The sequence below is a fragment of the Ambystoma mexicanum genome, chromosome 5p (genome assembly GCF_040938575.1).
Source record: "Ambystoma mexicanum isolate Mex_15411 chromosome 5p, UKY_AmexF1_1, whole genome shotgun sequence".
In the NCBI taxonomy this organism is placed as follows: domain Eukaryota; kingdom Metazoa; phylum Chordata; class Amphibia; order Caudata; family Ambystomatidae; genus Ambystoma; species Ambystoma mexicanum.
The window spans coordinates 1,355,072,744-1,355,094,144 of record NC_090930.1 but is presented as its reverse complement, the minus strand read 5'-3'; the positions used below and the strand labels follow the sequence as shown (position 1 = coordinate 1,355,094,144).

General features: G+C 46.1%; 1 protein-coding gene across 1 annotated transcript in view; it reads left to right on the top strand.

Moving 5' to 3' along the window:
• Positions 1-21,401, top strand: part of DAP (death associated protein) — a 121,926-nt gene that overhangs the window by 56,233 nt on the left and 44,292 nt on the right. Inside the window, exon 3 of the mRNA XM_069613756.1 lies at positions 16,705-16,747. Within this exon, the coding sequence (XP_069469857.1) occupies positions 16,705-16,747 (43 nt within the window). The remainder of the gene's footprint in view (positions 1-16,704; positions 16,748-21,401) is intronic.

The following is a 21,401-nucleotide window of genomic DNA, read 5'->3' as shown; positions in this document are numbered from 1 at the left end:
GATAATTATTTTAAATAATACAAATCGGTGAATTAAAGGTGGTCTAACATTCAATGCTGGGAAGGTCACCCACAACTTTTAAAATAAATAAAGGCAGATTGTCTGCAGAAAGTAAAACACAACCTGCATGTTGTCTTGCTAAGGTTTTCGTTCCCGTTCATAGAAAAATAAACATGAATAACTATTCCAGGCAATAAACAAGTACCAATAATTTGCTTTGTAGATCCAAATTAATATTGATTGCCTGATTTGAAAAAGTAAACCGTTCTCAGAGAACGTTTAGGACAAAATTGTTCTAAATGCTACTGTTGCCATCTGCGAAATCAATTTGCTCTAAAGTACGTTTTTCTAATCTTTTTTTTTTTTTTTTTTGGTTTACATATTAGTGTTTGAATCACAGACCTACCTCGAGAGCAGCAGAGCGCTCTATAGGGTGTGGGTAACCAGTGTTTAGGCTTGCATCGCTTAACATTAGCGCAGTACTAATGGATTAGAACTTGGTTAGGCATTTTTGAAAGTCTGTTTTTTACAAGTTTTGCAAAATCGGAGAATCTGGGTGGCATTTCCAGCCGATACCAGTGTGGTGTGCGACAAGAGAAGGGTTGTTTGCGTGTCCCCTCTTTCCAGACGAGTTCTCACTCTAGCTGGTTGGGCAATTTGCTGCACGAGGAGCGTGTGACAACAGATGTGTGGAGCTTATCCGCCAGGTACGCTGGTGTACTACTCGTAACTGCTTTGTTGCCGACACATGCAGTCCATAGCCTGGCCTGGAAGCAGAGGGTGGTGGGTGATTTGGTCACACACCCATAAGAAGACGTGGTGCATTGTGGTAGACTCTTTTTGGGGAGCCATCAAGTGGGCATTAACCCCCCCCCCCAACCCCCATCGATGTGCGAGACCACAAGGGCCTTCACTACGGCCTGGAAATCCTATGGCAGGGTGAAGGGCTTGATTTTTGCAATGGGTGGAGATTTGGAACATCTTTTTATTGGTGATCTCAACAGACACAAGGGCATCAACCCAGCATTACATTCTGTGTAGCGTACATTTATAACATTATATACATACAATCGATATACATTTTACATGGAAATTTCACTGTTTGAGCATAAATCGCATAAATATGCCCTGAAGGGGCCCCAAAAGTCCTTTGGTCGGCACGTACTTGGTTGTGTTAGAACGTATTGTTCTTCGCACTCATTAATGTATGTCAATTCACGCAGGAATGTGTTCATGCTCGGGGGGTGCGGGGGCGGGCTTTTCCATGCCTGCAGAATACACTTTTTTTGCGACTGCACATGCTACATTAAATAGTCTTCTAACTTTTTCAGAGCATTTCCCAATATCTCCAAACAAATATTTTTGAGGAGCCAGCTTTGGGGGGGATCTGTGTGACCTCTAAGCATTTCAGCCACCCTTCCCCAGAACCGTACCAACGCAGGGCAATTCCAGTACATATGATATGAAACCGCTTATGGAGTTCCACATTTGGGGCAGCTGCCTGAGTCGTCTGGCACAAATGTGGCTATTTTGGCAGGTGTATAGTGCAACCTATTAAGTATTTTGATTTGCATTTGTCGCAGAGCCGCATTATGTGATTGTAAGTGCACAGTATTTTACCCATTTCTCATCTGGTATCGATATTTGCATATACGACTCCCATTTTTCTTTAATCCGGTTTTTCGTGGGGGTGTGTGTTTGCACTGATATATACAGTTTGGAAATCCCCAACCCTCCTTGCGATGTAACTAGTTGTAGGCTTGGGTGGGAGGGGGGCTAGTCAGGAAAGGATGGCCATCGTGCCTGATAACCAGATCGCATTCGATAATATTGCAATGTTCGGAGCGGACCACCTCCCATAGCTCTCGTGAATTCTGCTAGAGTCGCAAACTTTCCGTCTACATACATATCTCCGACCTTCATTTCTTTAATGGGATCCCAGGTTTCCTGTATGCTTATGTCAAATCTGAGGGTGATATTTGGGTAGTTCCATTGGGGAATTTCCAGATTGTAGGGTATCTCTAGGTTTAATTTCTTGTATATTGCCCCCCAGGCTCTTACAGTACAACTCACAGGGTCATAATCGCATTAATCTCTGTACCGTGTATCAAAAATAACCAATCTGATGTACGTGGGTGAGGTGGTATGTGTTTCTATCCATGTGTGGGGTGCGTTGTCTATTGCTTCATACCAGAATTTCGCGAACTGTGCCTGCACTATCAGGTAATACAACTCGAAATCTGGGGCCGCGATTCCGCCACTATCGTGTGGTTCTATCATCTTCTCTCAGCTCATCCTGGCCACCCTTCCATTCCAAATAAATGCCACTGCCAGGGATTGGAGTCTGGAGAAGAATTCCTTGCCTGGCCATATAGGGATATTTACAAATAAATAAAGCAGTTTTGGAAGCGCAATCATTTTGAGTATAGCGATCCTACCGTGAAGCGAAATGGGGAAATGTCTCCAGATCTGCAGTTTGCAGTTGAGTGTCTGCAGTGTCTGTTCATGATTATCAGCGTACAGGGTTTGTCTGTTTCCAGAGACCAGCACCCCTAGGTACCGGATATGTTGCTCTGACCACTTAAGGCCACATGTTAGCACAGGGCACTTTGTGGAGGGGGTGAGTGGGAACATTTCTGACTTCGCATTGTTCACCGTGTATCCGGAGTATTCAGCGAACTCATGAATGTCTGCCATTATGGGGGTGATGTTCTCCTCGGGCTCACATACATATAGCAGTGTATCATCTGCGTACAGTGAAATTATCTGGGTGACTCCCTTCAGTGTGATACCCCTGTTTTTATGTCTCAGTCGAACAGCTGCTGCCATGGGCTCTCTCGTTGGGGCAAATAAAATTGGAGAGAAGTGGCACCCTTGTCTGGTGCCTCTGCCTATCTCAAACAGCCCCGAGATGGTTCTGTTGGTGCACACTTTCGCGCCAGGGGCAGTGTATAGTAGCCTGACGTATTTCATAAAGTTGGGGCCTATTCCAAACGCCTCGAGTACTGCAAAGAGGTATTCCCAGGAAACAGAATCAAACGCCTTTTCGGCATCGAGGGACAACGCTACAGCCTGTTTATTAGGGTTTATTTGTGCCATTATGGCGAATAGCCTGCGTAGATTCAAGGCAGTGGATCTTTGCGGGATAAATCCACTTTGGTCTGCATGCACCAGCGTCGGTGTTATAGGCAGCATGCGGTGCGCCAGTACTTTCGCAAAGATTTTCGCATCCACATTTATAAGCGATAGGGGCCTGTAGGATGACATGTCTTGTGGCGGGCGCCAAGGTTTGGGTAACACCATGATCATGGCCTCCCGCATTAAGGGTAATATTTGTTTCCCCAGGGCATCTTCCCATGTTTTGAGCAATATAGGGACCAGCTCTTCCTGAAACTCTTTATAGAATTCCGTACTGAGCCCGTCTGCTCCTGGTGCTTTACGGATGAGAGGTCCTTGATTGCTTCCATGAGTTCTTCTGGTGTGATGGGCTGTACTAGGGCCAGTGTATCGTCTGGCAGTGTCGGGAGATCTAGCGTGGCAAGGTAAATTTTAATTTCGGTAAGAGATTTCTTATCTTTGTTTGCATATAGGGTTTTGTAGAAATTAGCAAATTCATCATTTATGCCCTGTTCGCTTGTGATTATCTCGTTCTGCGACGTTTGGATAGTGGTAATCTGGGTTTGTAGCTTCTCGTGTTTCACTAGGTTAGCCAGCAGTTTCCCCGCCTTGTTTCCCTCTCCGTATCTGCGTGCTCGGGTGGGGGCCGCAAAATACTGTATTTCCCTTCTTGCCAGACAGTCAAATTCCCTGAGGAGTTTGTGTATCTCGGCTAAAGTATCCCCCCGTGTGTGCGGCTATAGGTGTCTTCTAGCTCGTTCAATTTCACTTCCACCCCTTCTAGTTCTCGGCGTACACCCTTCAGGAGCCCCGTGGTTTTGGATATTAGAACCCCTCTAATCCAGACCTTAAACGCTTCCCAGACTGTAGATATCTGGCCACTGTCCCCACATTATCAGCAAAAAAGTTTATCTCAACATGCAAAGTTTCAACAGTGTTTGAGTCCTTCAGTATATCCCTAGCCATTCTCCATCTTGTTGTTGGCCTGGGAGCATCAGCCAACCTGATCTCCATCACCACTGGGGAGTGGTCAGACAGCGTGCGGGGGAGGATATCAGTTTTGTAGTGTGTGTGTGCGCGATATTTGAGGATATAAACCAATAGTCTATACATGACTCACTGTCATGTACCGATGAGTAGAATGTGTACCGTCTATCAATAGGATGGAGAACTCGCCAAGCATCTAGTAGGGACAATTGGGGAAGGATTTGACAGGATGCTGTCTTGGTGGGTGCCCTGGCCACGCTGACAGATCTATCTAGTGCAGGATCCAGCACCACATTGGAATCTCCACCCCATATTATGCTAGTTATGTCCTGATATAAAACCTATTCAGGTAGAATTCCGTGTCATCCAGGTTGGGCCCATATGTGTTCACCATGGTTATTTGTTTCCCAGCAATCTCCCCCAAACCACTACATATCTCCCCGTCGGGTCCGCCTTGTGTCCCTTGGTTAGGAAACCCAGCGAGTGGTGTAGGAGTGTGCAAACCCCTCTGGATTGCGACGAGTATTCCGTATAGTATCGTGGCTTGCCCCATTTAGCCAGTATATTTTCATTAACTGTGCTCTGCATGTGTTTCTTGCAGTATTAAGATCAGAGGCCCATGTCTGTTGACATAGTTCCCCACTTTTCTGGCTTTCATTGGGTTATTTAGGCCCCGGACATTCCAAACAGTAGTTTTATTTTTAACCAGTCGCCCATTTTATACATGTATAGAGGCTGTGACATGCCACATTGGGCATACAGTAATAGTCTGCCATTGTTTGAGTAGCACCAGTGTCTGTGAGACCACATTTTCGTTAAACTAAAACTTTCGTTCACACATTCCTCTCTCCAAGACTCAAACTCGTCTTGGTGGGGCCAGCCGGCCAAAACATTCACAACTTCCCTGCCCCCCCCCCCCCTCCACCCACATCATCTACCCCAACTTGAAGATGGACCATAATAACCATTAGGAACTTTCCTGAGGGTAGCTTTGTTGCTTACACCGGGCTGCCAGACCGGGCTCATGTAATATAACTTGAAGCCCCCACGGGATCCGAACATTTCTAACAAAAGGATACACATTTGACCCGAGGCGACAGGCAGGGTTCAGTCACTTGCCTCAGGCGAGTGTCACCCATTCTGGTCTGGCCCACGGCCCCTGGGGGGCAGCGGGATAGTGTCCTCTACATATGCCAGAGCTGAAGCCGGAGTCTCAAATGTGCCCTTCCTCCATATTGGATACGCATCTTGGCTGGAAATATCAGTGCATATGGGACTTGACGTGCTCTCAGCATTTTTTTAACCGGCTCGTACGTCTTCGGCTGGCCTGCACCCCGGCCACGAAGTCCGGGTAGATATGAATGCGACTAGCATCGTAATGCAGTGTCCCAAGCTCTCTCGCCTTTCTGAGGATTGTGTCCCTGTCATGGTAATTAAGCAGATTTGCAATAATCGTGCGCAGTGGAGCCCCAGGTTTTGGTACAGGGGCCAGGGTGCGGTGTACACGCTCAACCAGGAAGTGCCCTGAAAAGGAGTCGGAGCCAAAGAGAGGCTTAAGGAGTGATTCAATCTGTAGTTCCATTTTGTCTTTACCAAATGTCTCGGGTATTCCAACAATGTGCACCTTGTTCCTTCTGGAACGCGATTACAGGTCTTCGCGCTTATTCTGAAGTTTATTCATGTTGTCTTTGAGCAGGGCTATGTCTTGTTCGTGTCGTGCGACATTGTCTTCCGTCATTCAATCCTAATATCTGCTTCCGTTAATCTCAGGCTGTGCTTTTCCACTCTAGTTTTCAGCGTTCCGATAGTTGTTACAATATCGTCCAATTTTACATTTAGGGACAGAAGGCCACTTTGGACTATGTTGGTTAAGTATTCGACTTTATCCCCACTCTGTGCAGCGGATTCGGAGCTGGATTGCGTGGCAGGCTCAAGTTCACAACTCCCTGACTGGCTGCTGGTGTATGAATCCATCGGCCCTTTCTTTTTGGCTCCTGCTCCTTCCACCATTTTGTCCTGTTTCCTCGTGTTTCACATAGTGCTGCAACAAGCCTAAGAAATTTTAATGAATCCGGAAGCTGCAGATCAAATCCTTCGAGGCGCATATTATTGAGCCAAGTTGCTGTCGTGTGTGACTGAGGACAAATTCAGTCTTGGGTGGCTTAGGTTTGAGGGAGGCATTTGACATCAGGAGTGGATGATGGCTATTTAATAGCAGAGACGACCGATGTCCTGTGGGCTTTTCACTCTCATGTACAACTGAGTATAGTTTGCATATTGGTGGTTGGCTATATATAGATCTTTGAAAAGTATGCTCATGGCTCGATGTAAAGGTTAAAAAGGATCTCTGAGAGGAAAGTAGAACAGTTAAGCTTAACCATGATAAGGAGGGCATCATCCAGCACCTGGATGGTGGATGTCTCGATGCTACGCTTGCGGCGGAACCTTGACTGGTAATGTAGGAGATGTAGATGTTTGATTCTGGCAAGTAGTTGTATAGCAACTACTTTTGTCAAGATTTTGCCTGTAAACTGGAGATTTGTAATGGGCTGGTAGTTGGCCTGGTCGTCTGGGTCTAGGGTTGTTTATTTTCAAAATGGGTTATGAGACAAGTACGGAGGGTATCCGGAAATTACCCTTTGGTGAGGGATCCATTAATGGTGTTGGGGAGTGTTGAGTGCTGGCCTCTTCATTTGTTTAATGATGGAGTCCGGGATGATATGATCGGAATAGGAAGAAAGTTTGAGGGAGGCAATTATTTTTAGATAGTCTGGGGCCGAGAGGGCAGATCATTCGGTCCAGAGGGATACTGTGCATGCTGGGCGGAGGGGGAAAGGCGGGGGCCTAATACGGTGCAAGGTTGATTTGATGACCTCAGATTTGTGTCTACTTTTTCAGTAAAACAAGTGATGAATTCTGTTGCCTTTTAACTGAGTGGTGGTGGCATAGCAAGCAGCTTTGTTCTGTGTACTCAAAATGCTATGGTTGTCACAGAGAGATTTGAAGTTGGCAAGATCTCCAGGTTTACATGTGTTAGTTGTATAAAGCCTTTTCACAGCCTTTGACATGGTGAAGAGGGCTAGGCTTTGGCTGGTCATCGAGGATTAAAGATATCTTTGCACCTCCAAAAAGTGATTAAGCTTTTACTCTGTGATACCCAGGAAACTGTTATGTTAATAGTACTTCTAAAGCGGACAGTCACCCGGAGGTATCGTGGCGCTAGGGGAGGGAGGCTGCAGCAGGTCACAGCGTTTCTCAACCTAAAATAGGTGAGTTTTAACGGCCTTTCTAAAGGCTAAGTAATTGGATATTTTCTTGATGAATAGCGTGAGGTTGTTCGTTAGAGCCGCAGTGGCTACAAAAAATGCCCGGCCACCAATCCGGGCCTGTTTGTACATAGGAACCACCAATCGATCAGTCGAAGCAGAATGAAGATCACGACTAGGATGGTAATGGGTGCACTTAGATTTGAGGTATTCAGCCCCTTGATCATGGAGGGCACGATGAACTATGCACAGTGCCTCAGAATTAACCCGCTGGATCAGCGGGAGCCAATGAAGGGTTCAAAGCACAGGAGAAATGTGTGCTCCGAAAGGTGTGCCAGTTACCACATGCGCCGCTAGATTCTGCAATCGTTGCAACCGTTGAATCAGGCCCTTAGGTTGAGCCAGGTACAGGGGGTTGCAGTAATCTAGCCGCGAGATCACCATGGCTGCCACTACTGAAGGATGCAGCGGGCTAGGAATCGGGGGCAACACCACCTTTAAAATTTTCAGCTGGAAGTGGCCAGCCTGGCACACCGCAGTGACCTGTTTGTACATCGATGGTGATGCTGACAGGATCACCCCCAGATTTTTCACTTTGCCGACTGGCCCATGGAGGGGGCCCAAAGATGAGGGCCAGAAGGACACCTAAGCGTGGGGTTAGGACAGCCCACCACCATCACCTCCGTTTTTTCTCCATTCGATTTGAGCCAATTGCAGTTCATCCACTCTCCCACGGCCGCCAGACACTCCCCACAGGCACGACAACACCTCAGTCTGATCCAGATCTAATCGAATCGGGATCTGAGTATCGTCCGCGTACGAGTAGCGCCTGACACTGAAGGAGTGGATTAAACAAATAAGGGCCCAAATGCAGATGTTAAATAAAATAGGAGAGAGGGCGTAGCCTTGTGGCACTCCACAGCTGAGGTGACAAGAAGCAGAAAGAAAGGGGGTGCATAGAGAGTCTGTGTACGATCTGCCAGGAATGACGTGAACCAGGCTAGTACTTGTCCTGATATGCATAACTGGGTCAGGCGGGATAGCAGAACAGAGTAGTTGACCGTGTCGTAAGCTGCTGAAATATCTTATAAAATCAGAGCTCCCACTCCACCTGCATCCACCAGTCTGGCCATGTCATCCTGGACGGCGACCAGTATGCGCTCAGTGCCCCTTCCTGGTCGGAAACCAGACTGAGCGGGATCCAAAAGATTGGAAGATTCAAGAAATGTAGAAAGCAGAGGAGACACCAGTGACTCTGGAAGTTTAGATAGGAAGGGGAGAAGTGAGATTGGGGCGGAAGTTAGATAGAACTGTGGGGTCCAAGGATGGCTTAACCCTGGCTGATTTTTAATTCCAGCGGAACCACCCCAGACTGACATGAGTCATTGATGGCCACCGTAATTTCTGGAGGTTCGGGGCGATGTCTTTCATAACCCGTAAAGGTATGGCATCTGACGGGGAGCATGATTTTAATTTTTTGAATAGCCGCCATCACTATCTTCCGAGAATCTAGGGAAGGTTGACCAGCTCTTCGTAACAGAATGAGTAGGAGTTGCTGGGTAGGCAGTTATTGACGACCGATGGAACTGCAGTCGCTCTCGTAAAGATGTTTTGTCGAATGGTGTCAATCTTAGTAACAAAATATTGCGACAAAGCGTTGCATAGCTTGTGGGTAAGAGTGACCTTAGGAATCAATTTCTCCTATGAGGCAAGAGCCTTGACTGCTATAAGAGGGCCCTGGGCTGGCATAAAACAAAACAGACTCAATTTGAGCAGTGTAGTAGAAGGCTTTTGCTGCTTTGATTTTAAGAGTGCAGGCCCTTGTATTGTATTTTATGGGCAGGATAATATGTTCTCCGCCATTTAAGTTCTGCCTGACGCAGTTTAAGATGGGCATCCTTCAGGAGGTCCGTTAACCATGGTTCAGATGGCAGCCTACAAGGCTGGACCAGTCGTAGGGGAGCAGCTATGTTTGCAGCCTCTAGACATGACTGAGAAAGAAGGGACAGTGAGGCCACTGTAGCAGTACAACACTTGGCCTGGATCGAGGTCACCATACTTCTGTGCACTTTGGACCCACGGGTGAGTGTACCTGTGCTTCAATATAGGCAGAGTGGGGTAAATCAAGGGTTTGTGCTGTCCCCACTGTTGTTTAACCTTTCATATCAACATATTGGAGACTGGGTTGAAGGCTACGTTGGCTAATGTTCCTATGATTGCAGGCACCCATACTCCACTCCTGAGCTATGATAGCTAGGACCCCAAAGGCATTGCAAGTGCTGTTCAACTAATACTTTTTGGGTGTAAGAGATCTGAAAGTAAATCCAAGTTGTAATGATTCGGGAGAATAAAAGTTGTTCTATCTCCTCAAAATAAAATGCAACTAGAGCAGGTAAACCACTTTAGGTATTTGGGGGTGACATTTTCAAATAAATGGCAGGGGAATCATCTATTTTACCAAGCTGAATTTAAGGGCCAGTCATGTGGTGCTATAAATAACATTGCAACCACCTTAGGATACCAGTCTGTTGGAGCAACTTTAAAAATGAGCCGGGCAAAATCCTGTGCAATATTAATGTATGGCGCTGAGCTTTGGGGATGTGATGGCTTGCATTTAATTCAAGCAAAGGAAGATGCCTTTATTAGATATCTACTCCATCTCCCACGATCAGCTGTGCTTTTCACCATCATTGCAGAATTAAATCATCCATAAGTGACGAGCTTAGGATAAGACCCATTTGTATGTGGATATAGTTATGGACCAACCCTGTCTCTGGTCTGTGCCAAAAAATACTGAAGAACCCCATGCCGAGAGAACCTACACAGTATCCCTTGGATAACATATGTTTGTATCGCCTTGATACAAGCATAATCCGCCTGAAGCCCAAAGCCAAATGTAACTCCTGGTATGACTCGGATCTCGTCACCCTAAAACGCAAGTGCAGGGTGGCTGAGAGGAAATGGCGTGCTTCATGTTCATCCTCTGATAAACTGGCCTGCCGCCTGCTCCAAAGGCAATACCGTCTCTCCGTTCTCACCAAAAAGAGAGCCCTTATCCAAGCCCGCATCTCTGCGGCATCCAACAACTCGGCTGAACTCTTTAACATCTGCAAGGAGCTTGCCAACCCTGCTGCAGTCTCTACCTCTCCTGTCCCCTCCCAGGCCCTCTGCACTGCACTGGCCTCTCAGTTCATCTCAAAAACTCAGGACATCCTGTCCTCACTCTCCTCCTATCACCTCCCTCCCTCTCTTCCCGGCTCTTCCTCTGCCCCTTCTGCAGCCACCCCTCCTCCCTCCTTCTCTGCCTTTCCACTTTTTTTCTGCTGACGAGGTTTCCAGACAAGTCCGATCTATGAGTCTCGCCTAAACAGGTTCACCCCTGTTCCTCCAAACCTATCAAGGACCGCATCGACTCCCTGGTTCCTGCCCTGGCTGACTTTTGCAACCACTCCTTCGCCTCCTGGAGTCTTCCCATCCCCCCTCAAGCACTCCCTTGTGCACCCTCTTCTTAAGAAACCCTCTTCCGACCCCTCATGCCCGGCTAACTATCGCCCAATCTCCATCACTCCCTTCCTGGGCAAGCTCCTTGAGAAACTGGCCATCTCCCAGCTTAACCTCCATGCTGAAACTGTTGGTAGTCTCATGACCATCAATCTGGCTTCAGAGCGGCCAGAAGCACGGAAACCGCTTTCCTAACATCCGTGAGGACCTGCTCTTGAACCTCGACTCCAACACTCTGTGTGTTCTCATTCTGCTCGATCTCTCTTCTGCCTTTGACACTGTCAACCATGCCATCCTGCTCAACCGTCTCCGTGATAACCTGGGTATCACTGGTCAGGCTCTGGCGTGGCTGACCTCTTTCCTTTTCAATCGTCCCTCCCAGGTCCAACTTGGGTCCTTCCTCTCTGACATCTTTTTCTCCACCTGTGGTGTTCCCCAGGGATCTAATCTCTCTCCCTGGCTGTTCAACCAGTATCTGGCACTCCTTGCCCACCGCATCGCCGCTCTCTGCCCCTACTTTCAGTGCTATGCGGACGACACCCAGCTCATTTTCAGGCTACCCTCGGCCTCCTCCTCTCCTTCCCTCATCTCTGACTGTCTGTCTGCCATCCAGGAATGGTGTGCCGCCAATGACCTCTGCCTTAATGCCAGTAAGACTGAGATTCTACTCATCGGCACACCCACTCCCTCCTTCCCTGTCACGCTCTGGCCAGCCTCGCTTGGCCCTCCTCCTGCTCCTACCTGCAAGGCAAAAAACCTCGGGGTCATCTTCGACTCCACACTCTCCTTCTCTCCTCATATATCTGACGTCACACTACCAGCTGCACCTCCTCGGAGGTATTCTTCCCTTCCTCTCCTTCCCCAGAAGCTCACTGTCTCCCGAGCCCTGGTTCTCTCGAAGCTGGACTACTGCAACAGCCTTTATCTTAATCTGCCTGCCTCCACTCTCCGCCCCCTGCAACTCATCCAGAACAGAACTGCGAGACTTGTCCTTGGCCTCAAGCCCAGGGACCGTATCTCTCCAGGACTGAAATCCCTACACTGGCTCCCAGTGGCTGCGAGGATTAAGTTCAAAACCCTCTGCATTGTCCACAAGGCCTTCTGGGGCCTGAGGCCTAAATACCTTCAACTCTCTCTTCCTAAATATCTTCCTTCCCGAGCCCTTCGCTCATCCATCTCCAACTCCCTCAGGGTCAGCCGCTTCTCGAAGCAACAAGCTGGGGGTAGATCTCTCGCCATGGCAGGGGCCTCCCTCTGGAACAGCCTTCCTGCCTCCCTGAAACTTGAGGAGAACCATCCCCGGTTCCGGAAGCACCTCAAAACCTTCCTCTTTGCTTCTGCTTTCTCTCTCCCTCTCCCCTGCTAAATTCTCGACTGAATCTGCACCGAATCTGCAACTGGGCCACTCTCACCGACCTCGGTCCTGGGCCCAGCCACTCTCCTCTTGCACTGCCTCCCTGGCAACCCCTGCACTGAGGGACTGTCTGTGTATCCCTACAGCCCGCCTTTCCCAGCACTTGTCTGCACTTAACTTGCACTTGCCACCAGCTGGCCCTATTTATTTACTTTAATCTACTTACTTGTACTGCACTTCCCCCCCTCCCCTTCCCCTTTTCCCTTCCCCCCTACCCCTACCCCTGCACTTGCGCGGTCTGAATGACACCTGGCCTAGTAGGATCGTTGTCTGTCCTCCCCTTGTTCCTCCCCTCCCTGCCTCGTCGCGCCTTGAAACACTTGTGTATAGGCGCGTTACAAATACCATATCATATCAGAAAAGTGGATGCTGGAGGATTATTTACAAATCCCAGCAGTATTTATAAAACAGGCATTGGATTGATTATGGGGAAATTAAAACTTATCTGGGATATTGAAAGGATCGAAAAGCAACTTAGCAAACTGTTAATAGGATCTGTTCTGCTATTTCTATCCCAGTTCAAAGGACTGGTTATCTGGATCCAACTGCTTCACTTGTCAGCAAGTCGCATATAACTCGCCTTCAGGTCGGGTTTTTGCCAAGTGGAAATGTATCTAATTGGGAGTATACAGATCATCTGAAAGGTCAGCCTGCCCACATTGCCCGCAGGTGGAAGAGGACACAGTATATTTTATGTTCTGCCTAACCTTCCTGTATAGGTCACACAAAGTGCAGGCATTAGAACAATTGGACGGGCACTGCAGTATCTATTAGTTTTAGATTGAATAGCCTTAGATGCAACCCAGAGTTATAGGCTACACTAATGGGCTATCGGCTTCCCCATAACAACGTCATTTCACTTTCAAACTGTATGGGGAGTGCTAGGTTAATAATATTTTATAGGTATTTATGTATTTATAATTTTGTTGCTATGCATTATACTCTTAATAGCTTGTGCCGAATAAAGGGATGGTGAAAAGAGCAATTGGTGCTTGGGGATCTTTTTTCTTAGGGGCAGTTTGTCCCATTGTCTGCTTTCACGTACAAACTAGGCAACCATCCCACAACGGTACTGCAGAATTATCGTATTAGAGCGGCGGTTTAACGCCAATGGCTGCCCTTCCGCATGAGCCGGAGTTCATCCCTGTATAGAAATGATTGTCGCTGAAGAGGAACCTAGATGCATGGTCTCTGAGCTCTATAATCTCATTCAAACTAATCGGGCCTCCAAGGTTCAGGTGCACCTGAAATGGGAGCAAGATTTGGGATCGAAACTGACATACAGTGGAGAAAATGCTGCCTCATAACGAGGTCTGAATAAATGCTAGGTATAGATTAATCCAATAAAATAATTCAGAATCTATTTACAATATACACTAGCAAGGATTGCAAAATGTACACATGGGGCCAGTGAAGCTTGTCTGAAGTGTAGGACATCACTGGCAAACTTTATACATATGTTTTTGAATGTCCATACATTATACAATTCTGGCAACAGGTAGCTAAATCTGTTTGTGATTCTGCCCACATTGTCTCTGATCAAATATTTACTGGGGGATATAAGCATGGTCTCAATAGTCACCCAGAGGCTTTTCAATGTAGCATTTATTGTGGCTAAGAAGTGTATACATAGGTATTGGAAATTGAGCATGACTCCGTGTTCAGAGTGGCTGAAAGACTTTGTCTATATTAATGAGGGAAGAATCCTACATTGCCACAGTAGCATCCGCTTGTATAAGGATGCCAAATGGGGAGTGGGGGGGGAATTGGGCACCAACGTGAGGGAGAGGTAGATTGATATGCAAGGTATTGGGATGTCATGGTATGGCGAGCCATTGTATGCCTGTCAGCTATGTTGCAATATACTGCTGAATCTGTACGTCATGGTAAATTTTATTGTGATGTCTGCCAATTTTCAAAAGAAAGTTTATGATGAAGCTCTTCGTGTACCTAAGATCTAAGGCATATTGCCATTTGTGATCTGCTGTGCAGTCATATGTGCTACTCCCGGTGTGTTCTGTTGGGATTTTACTTTCTGCTGATTTTCCGCCAGGTTAGGCGCTTTCTTTAGCATGGAGGTACTGCATAATCTTTACTCGGTGCCCACTGTACACATTCAGTACTACTTTCCCAGTAAAATATTTTGTCAGTGTATTCTGCCCTAAAAAAATTGAGAAAGGGGACTGCCCAATGGACGAAAGAGTAGCAAGTCCATGGCTCTTCCTCCTTCACAACTCCCCCTCAGTCATTCCCACATTCTCAGTCGGTCCCATTACACCATTGCTTGGTGTAAACACTTGGGCAGTGACTGTTGTGCTGGTTATATAAAGGAACATGGTACCCGGGCACATAATGGTTTGGTCATCTACCAGGGTCCCCTATTCCAAATTCTTTTTCCTGCTCTGTGCAGCTTATTTTCAGCAGTTTTCTTGCCAGTCCTGCTGCAGGAGCGGAGTTCCTAGCAAGTTGTGAAACGGGAAAAGCCAGCCTCAAATGAGTACCAGAATCGCAATGCAGTTTAAGTTCATTTTTGTTGTTTTGTTCCTTACTGCATACACAGGAAAAAATGAAACCTCAGTTTGTGTTCTCAGTAGTCTTGCATTGACACAGATTGTTGGGTAATGGCGATCTAGCTAAATTTGGGACATGCCCTACTTAATCCGTTGCCTGTTTCGAGTACAGAAAGAAAAGGGCAAAACTGCCATTGCAAGAAACCTTGTGTAATCTGGCTTGGGACAAAACCTGTCTGCTTCATTGCGCTTCCTGGAGCTGTAGTCTACGTACTGGTGCTTTGGGGGCTATCCCAAAATAGCATATCCAAGCACATTTTGAACTGAACCAACTCCTTGGCACCAGAGTACGGAAACAGCCCTCCTGGATCTCAAAATCCAAATGGACACTTATCAGAGATTTAGGAAAACTCTGCTTCCTCCTCTTATTGGATTTATCTGCAGCGTTTGACCTTGTGGATAAACAAACTCTGCTCCACCCTAGCCAGAGATTTCAATTTTTCCAAGGATGCACCACGTGGATCAAATCCTTCCTGGCTGACCGAACATCTAGAGTGTCCATTGGCAAAGAAGCTGCGGACCACATTCCAGTCCCTATAGGCGTCCCTCAAGGTTCCTGCCTATCTCCCACACTCTAGAGCGCATAAACGAAGCTCCTCTTCTCAGCGCTGGATGATATGGGTGTCATCTACACCAACTTTGCAGATGACACCCAGATCTTTATCCCTCTCTCGGGGAACTACATCCAAGATACATTGACTATCAACAAAATCTACTCCATAATCCAAAACTGGATGGCATTAAACAGCCTCTGCCTTAATGATGAGAAGACAGATTCTCATTTTGGGCTCCCAATCCAAAATAAATGCTCTCCATCCAGACTAAGCCGCCATCAACATAGACGGCACCAGCATACCGGTACTCGAACTCTAACCTTTCCCTGATCAAACACATCAGCGCACTCTTCTTTCACCTCCTACACTTCTAAACTTATCTCCCCTCAGTCACCAATTCTGGACACCCACCAATTTCATCACCTTAGCCAAGTCCTTGATCTTATCAAGGCTTGACTTTTGTAAAGTACTAGTACTCTGTACTTCCATCACCAACCTCAATAAATTGCAACTTATTCCAAGGCAGTCCGCAGGGCTTTATTTTGTATAAGAAAAAATGACCATATATCCAAAACCAGAAGAGAGCACCATTAGTTACCCATCAAAGCTAGCGTCCTATTCAGAACCCTGTGCATCACCTTCAAATGCATCCATGAATATGCTTCCATCTACTTAAATTGTGCAATTACAAAAAAATAAATCACCAGATCCCGAAGATCTAATAACCACTCACTATTGGCATTACCCAGCCATAGAAATACCAGAGCAGGGGGCGCTAGCTTCCAATATCTAGCCCCTAAACACTGGAACGCTCTTTCGCTCACCATCAAAAATTAGTTAACTCTTGAGGGCTTCAAAAAAACTGCTGAAAACCTGGCCATTCAACCTATACCAATAACAATAGCCATCACAACACATTGTAAATAGTTCTGCATCTGTGCTTATCTTACTGCTCTGTAAATAACTTTGCTTGCATGCCTATACCTCATGTCATGTATTTTTCTGCCAATATAACTGTGCCACATTGGCTCCCTTTAATGTATGCATTATTAAGCTTTCTGTAACCTCGCCGTGATACCCAAGAGTCTGGGCGAGTAAGAAATGCAAGCAATAAATAAATATCCAACCAAATGACCGGATCCCCTAGCTACTACTTGATAATCTGACACCCTGCACAAAAGGCAGTGGCGCTCCTAATATTCAACCAAACACTCGAACTCTGCAATGTGTTCTGCTCTATATTAAAATAAATCTAATTCAACTGAATAACTTGTGTTTTATTTCTCCTTTTTCAGCCCTCCTAAACCAACTCTCTTCATCTCTGGTGCAGTAGCAAGGGTAAGAACTAATGTTAATAATTTTTCTTAAATAAAAATGTTGTAATTAAGAGTTTCATCTTGCTAACAACTCACAATGTTCAGATACAGGTAAGTATTTAGATTGGTATCCTGGACTAAACTGCTAGTCCTGAAGACCTACAAAAGAAAATCTGTTTTCATTATTGAGAAGTCCTTTATGAAGGATCATTGTCTGAGCTTAACCTCGTTTATCGAAAATGGTGTCCAGAGTAGGTTGCCTCTAACATGTAGGGCCTATCCCAATTCTTTGGAAGTCTTCCTTTGAGAGAGCAAGGCAGGTGAAATGGAGGAGCAGGGAACAAATCTACTACTAGTGTGGCCCAGAGAAACGGATCATGTTTATCCACGTTCATCAATAAAAATGTGATGCAATTCAAAAGAGCAAGATGTTTTCTAATTTCCCATGTGTGTTACCACTGCTCAATCCACGGGGTGATTGGCAAGGCTATTGAGTAAGAATGTCTGGTGAGGCTATGACTGACGGGTAAGACAAAGGACAACATCCTTTCCCAGCTACCTTAATTTAGTTTCCAAATGTAGAGAGACTAGAGGAACCCCAACATGGGGTTCTCTCTCAGAATGTCCCTCCTTTTTACAGTAGAGTTCAGGGTGGATTCAGTATGTTTTTTTTACACCTTTTTGGAGCGAAGTATGGCTCCTTTCACAAACTTATTTTGTACCAAGTTATCGTGTTTCTAGAGTTCACTTCAACAACTTGCATTGGCTGTAAAATTCCAAAGTCTTAGGTTTGTTTACTGGCCCATTCACAGGAAGTGTTTTTCATTTTTTGAATCCTTTTACTGTCCATTACTTGTAATTGTGTCAGTTTTCCTCTCTAACATCCTAGAATAAATTTGACAGGTAATGTTAGAATTTGCAAATAAACATGTAAATTGGCCCCAATTTTACCCATTGAGAACTGCAGAACTTGGAGAACGACTTTTCTTTTTCTGAATACAACATTCTTTTGGGCAGAATGAGTCTTACAGATTGACATGCTGTGAATAATCTACTGCATTGCCCCAGTGAATGGGGAAACATGCGAGCAGATGGTAATGTACCAGCTTGCCAAGGGTTGGGTATGCGCAGCAGCAACTGGGCTCTTGTCCCTGCCCGGGAATTCACCTCACTGCATCTTGTATTTGCCAGGGGCACCCTTCTGCTGAAATAAACGGCAGATTAGGTACAACGTTTAAATAGCTGTTTTGTTTTTCAAATCTCGTAGCCATGCTGAACCTGTCCATGCTTAAGATAAAGGTTTATTTATTTATTTGTATGGCGCACCTTACCCAGGGGCAACAGGGCGCAGGCAGAAGATAATTAGAAGCTTACAATGTTACAGAAATATACACATTGAGGTAGTGATAGAGATAATCAGAATTACAGAATAAGAAATGTACAAATCTTCAAACATACAAAGTCAATATCTATGCAGGGGTAAATATACAAATATGTACAGGGCTGTTAGAGGCGGGTACTCCTGAGAAAAAATATTCAGGGTTACAGGAATAGAAGGTATGGAAATGTATAGAAATCTTCATACATAAGAGGTCAATATCTATACAGGAGGTAAGTGTACAGATGTGTACTGTAAGGGCTGTTAGAGGTGAGGTCGCGAACAAGATATCACTATCTATGCCTAGGTATAGAAAGTGCAGCTATATACAAGGGTTATTGGAGTTAAGGTGACTGATGAGGTGTCTTCTAAAGTGTAAGTATGGTTGGTCAGCTCTTAGGTTGTGTGGCAGCGAATTCCAGAGCATGGCAGCTTTCACCGGGAAACTGTTCCCACCAATGGTGGAGAGTTTGAATCTGGGAATTATCAGGCGGTTGGAATTGATAGTTCTTGTTTGTCGGATGGAGGACTTTCTCTTTACCTTGTCCATCAGGTAGCTGGGGGCGGCATTGTTGAGGGCTTTATGGGTTAGGGAGGCCAACTTTAGTTTGATTTTGTTGTCTGTGGAGAGCCATTTCTGTTGGCGTCTGGTGGTAGAGATATGATCTCTTATTGATGCCGAGGGCAGCTCTCAAGGCATTGTTTTGTAGGATTTGAAGCCTGTGGATAATGGCTTTGTTAGCGCCACTATAGAGGGCATTACAATAATCGAGCCTAGATAGTATGAGTGCTCTTGCCAGGATCAAGCAGCTGTCATTGGATAGGAATGGCCTGCCTGCCCTTATTAATTTGCAGGTGTACGCAGTGGTAGATGCTAGTGAGTTGACCTGTTTAGTGAATGACATAGTGGCATCTAGATAAAAGCCGAGGGTTTTTACTTCCCTGGATACTCTAATGAGATTGCCATCTATGTTGAATTCGGCATATTCAAGTCCTAGTTTGTTGATATTAGCGGGGGAACCTAAGATGATGAGCTCTGTCTTGTCATCATTCAGGCATAGACCATGCAATACCATCCTTGCCTGAATGATGAGATATACCCTATTCACCAACTCTCTGTCCTTGCTGTGATCCCCTGAAAGTGGGAGGAGAATATGAGTGTCATCAGCATAGTTAGTGTAGGTGACACCCAGATGGTCCAGATCGTCGAACAGGGGTTTGGTGAAGATGTTATATAGTGTGGGGGAGACGCATGAGCCCTGCGGGACTCCACAGGTAATAGGAGAGGGGTCTGCTGCTGCTGAAGGGGAGAAGACTCTCATGGTTCTCTCGCTCAGAAAGGATTCAATCCATTTGATAGCTTCTGGGGAGAAGTGAGCAGCTGAGTCAAGGTGTTTGCAGAGGACCTTGTGGTCGACGAGGTCGAAAGCCGCGGAGAGGTCGAGTAAGAGGAGGAGTGCTGTCTTGCCCTTGTCCCTAAGATCATCAATTTGGGTTTTCAGATCGATAAGGGCTGTTTCCGTGCCGTGAAGTGGGCGGAAACCTGATTGTCTGGAGCCTAGTCGCTTGTGCAGTTCTAGGTATTTTTGAATCTGGACGTAGGCAACTTTGTCCAAGATTTTCAGTAGGAAGGGTACCGTGGTGATGGGTCGGTAGTTAGTGGGGATGAGGGGATCAAGCGTCTGTTTTTTGAGGAGGGGGAGCACCCAAGATTGTTTTAAGTTGGCAGGGATGCTGCCTGAGGAGAAAGAGGCGTTTATGAGTTTAGAGATAAAGGGCGACAGGTCTCTGGCTGCGTCCTTTATTATGTGTGCGGGGCAGATATCGCCTTTACAGTTTGATGGTTTAAGGGAAAGGATGATTTTCTCAACCTCCAGGGTGGTGGTTTTAGAGAAGGTGAATGAGTTGATGTGTGTACTTGGTGAGGCAATGGGCGGAGATATGGGAGGGTTAGTGAGGTTTAGGGAGTCTTTTTTTAGTTGTATTTTGTTTTGTAGGGTGTTTATTTTATTTGCTAGTGCTTGTTGGATGTCTGTGCACCAGGTCTGGTTCTTAGTGCAGGTGTCGGGTGTAGCAATGGGTGACTCAAGTTCCTTCAGTATGGAAAAGAGCTCCTTCATACTTGAATTGGAGTTGGCAATGCGGATGTTATAGGAATTCCGTTTGGCTAAGCAGATTTCAGCTTTGTAATGACGAGAAATCGTGTCAAGGATGGCTTTCTTTTCACTGGAGGGGCATAGTTTCCAATCAGCTTCACATTTTCGCTTTTTTAGGCGGAGGGCTTTGAGTTCGGGTGTATACCATTTGTTTAAATGGGTTTTTGGCTTGCTGGTGCGAAGTTTGAGTGGGGCAATTTTGTCCATGGTAGATAACATGATTTTATTATATTCGTGAACTAGTGTGTTTGGATCTAGATTGTTTGGTAATGCGTTTAAGGTTAGAAGGATAGCTGGGATGATTTTTTCTATTGAGATATTTTTCTTGTTTCTTGTGAGGCAGGGTGGTGCCAGTGACACGGTTGTGGTAGTTGATCTAGAGGTCAGTAGGTTAAAAGAGACCAACGAGTGGTCGGTCCAGGGTAGTGGTGTGGTGGCGGTGATGACCGCTGAGCAATTAGCATCAGCAACCCAGTCTAGGGTTCTACCCTTCAGGTGGGTGGGTAGGTTAACTTTTTGAGAGAGTCCGAGTGAAGAAATCGTATTGGGTATGGTAGATGCATGTAAATCTGCTGGGTCGTTGAACCCTAGGTTGAGGTCCCCTAGTAGCAGTAGTTGTGAGGTGGTTTTCGCATTGTTAGAGATTAGGTTGTGTAGATCTTCCTCGAATGTTCCAAGTGGACCTGGTAGTCTGTAGATCAGGTGGATAGTGAGGGATTGGGTGTGATTTATGGGGAGTTTGGCAGTGAGGGATTCACACGACTGCAGAGTTTGGGTCGGGGCTAGTCTGAGAGCTAAGCTTGCTTTGGATATGATGGCGATGCCACCGCCCCGTTTACCTACCCGGTCTTGCTTAGATATAGTGTAGCCGTCTGGGATGGCCAGCATTAGAGATGGGCCTGCTGCATTGTGGAGCCAGGTTTCAGTTAGGGCAATAAAGTCTAATTTATCTTTGATAATTAGGTCTGCTATATCTAGGGCATGTGCGACCAATGATCTGGTATTGAGGAGAGCTCCTTTGTAGGAGTGTACATCTGTTTTTACCGAGATGTTTGTATGAGTGATAAGTTTGGACTTGGTTGTGGGTATAGTAGTGCCTTTGGTGGACCTTTTGGCTTCGCATTTGGAGTCAGACAGGGATC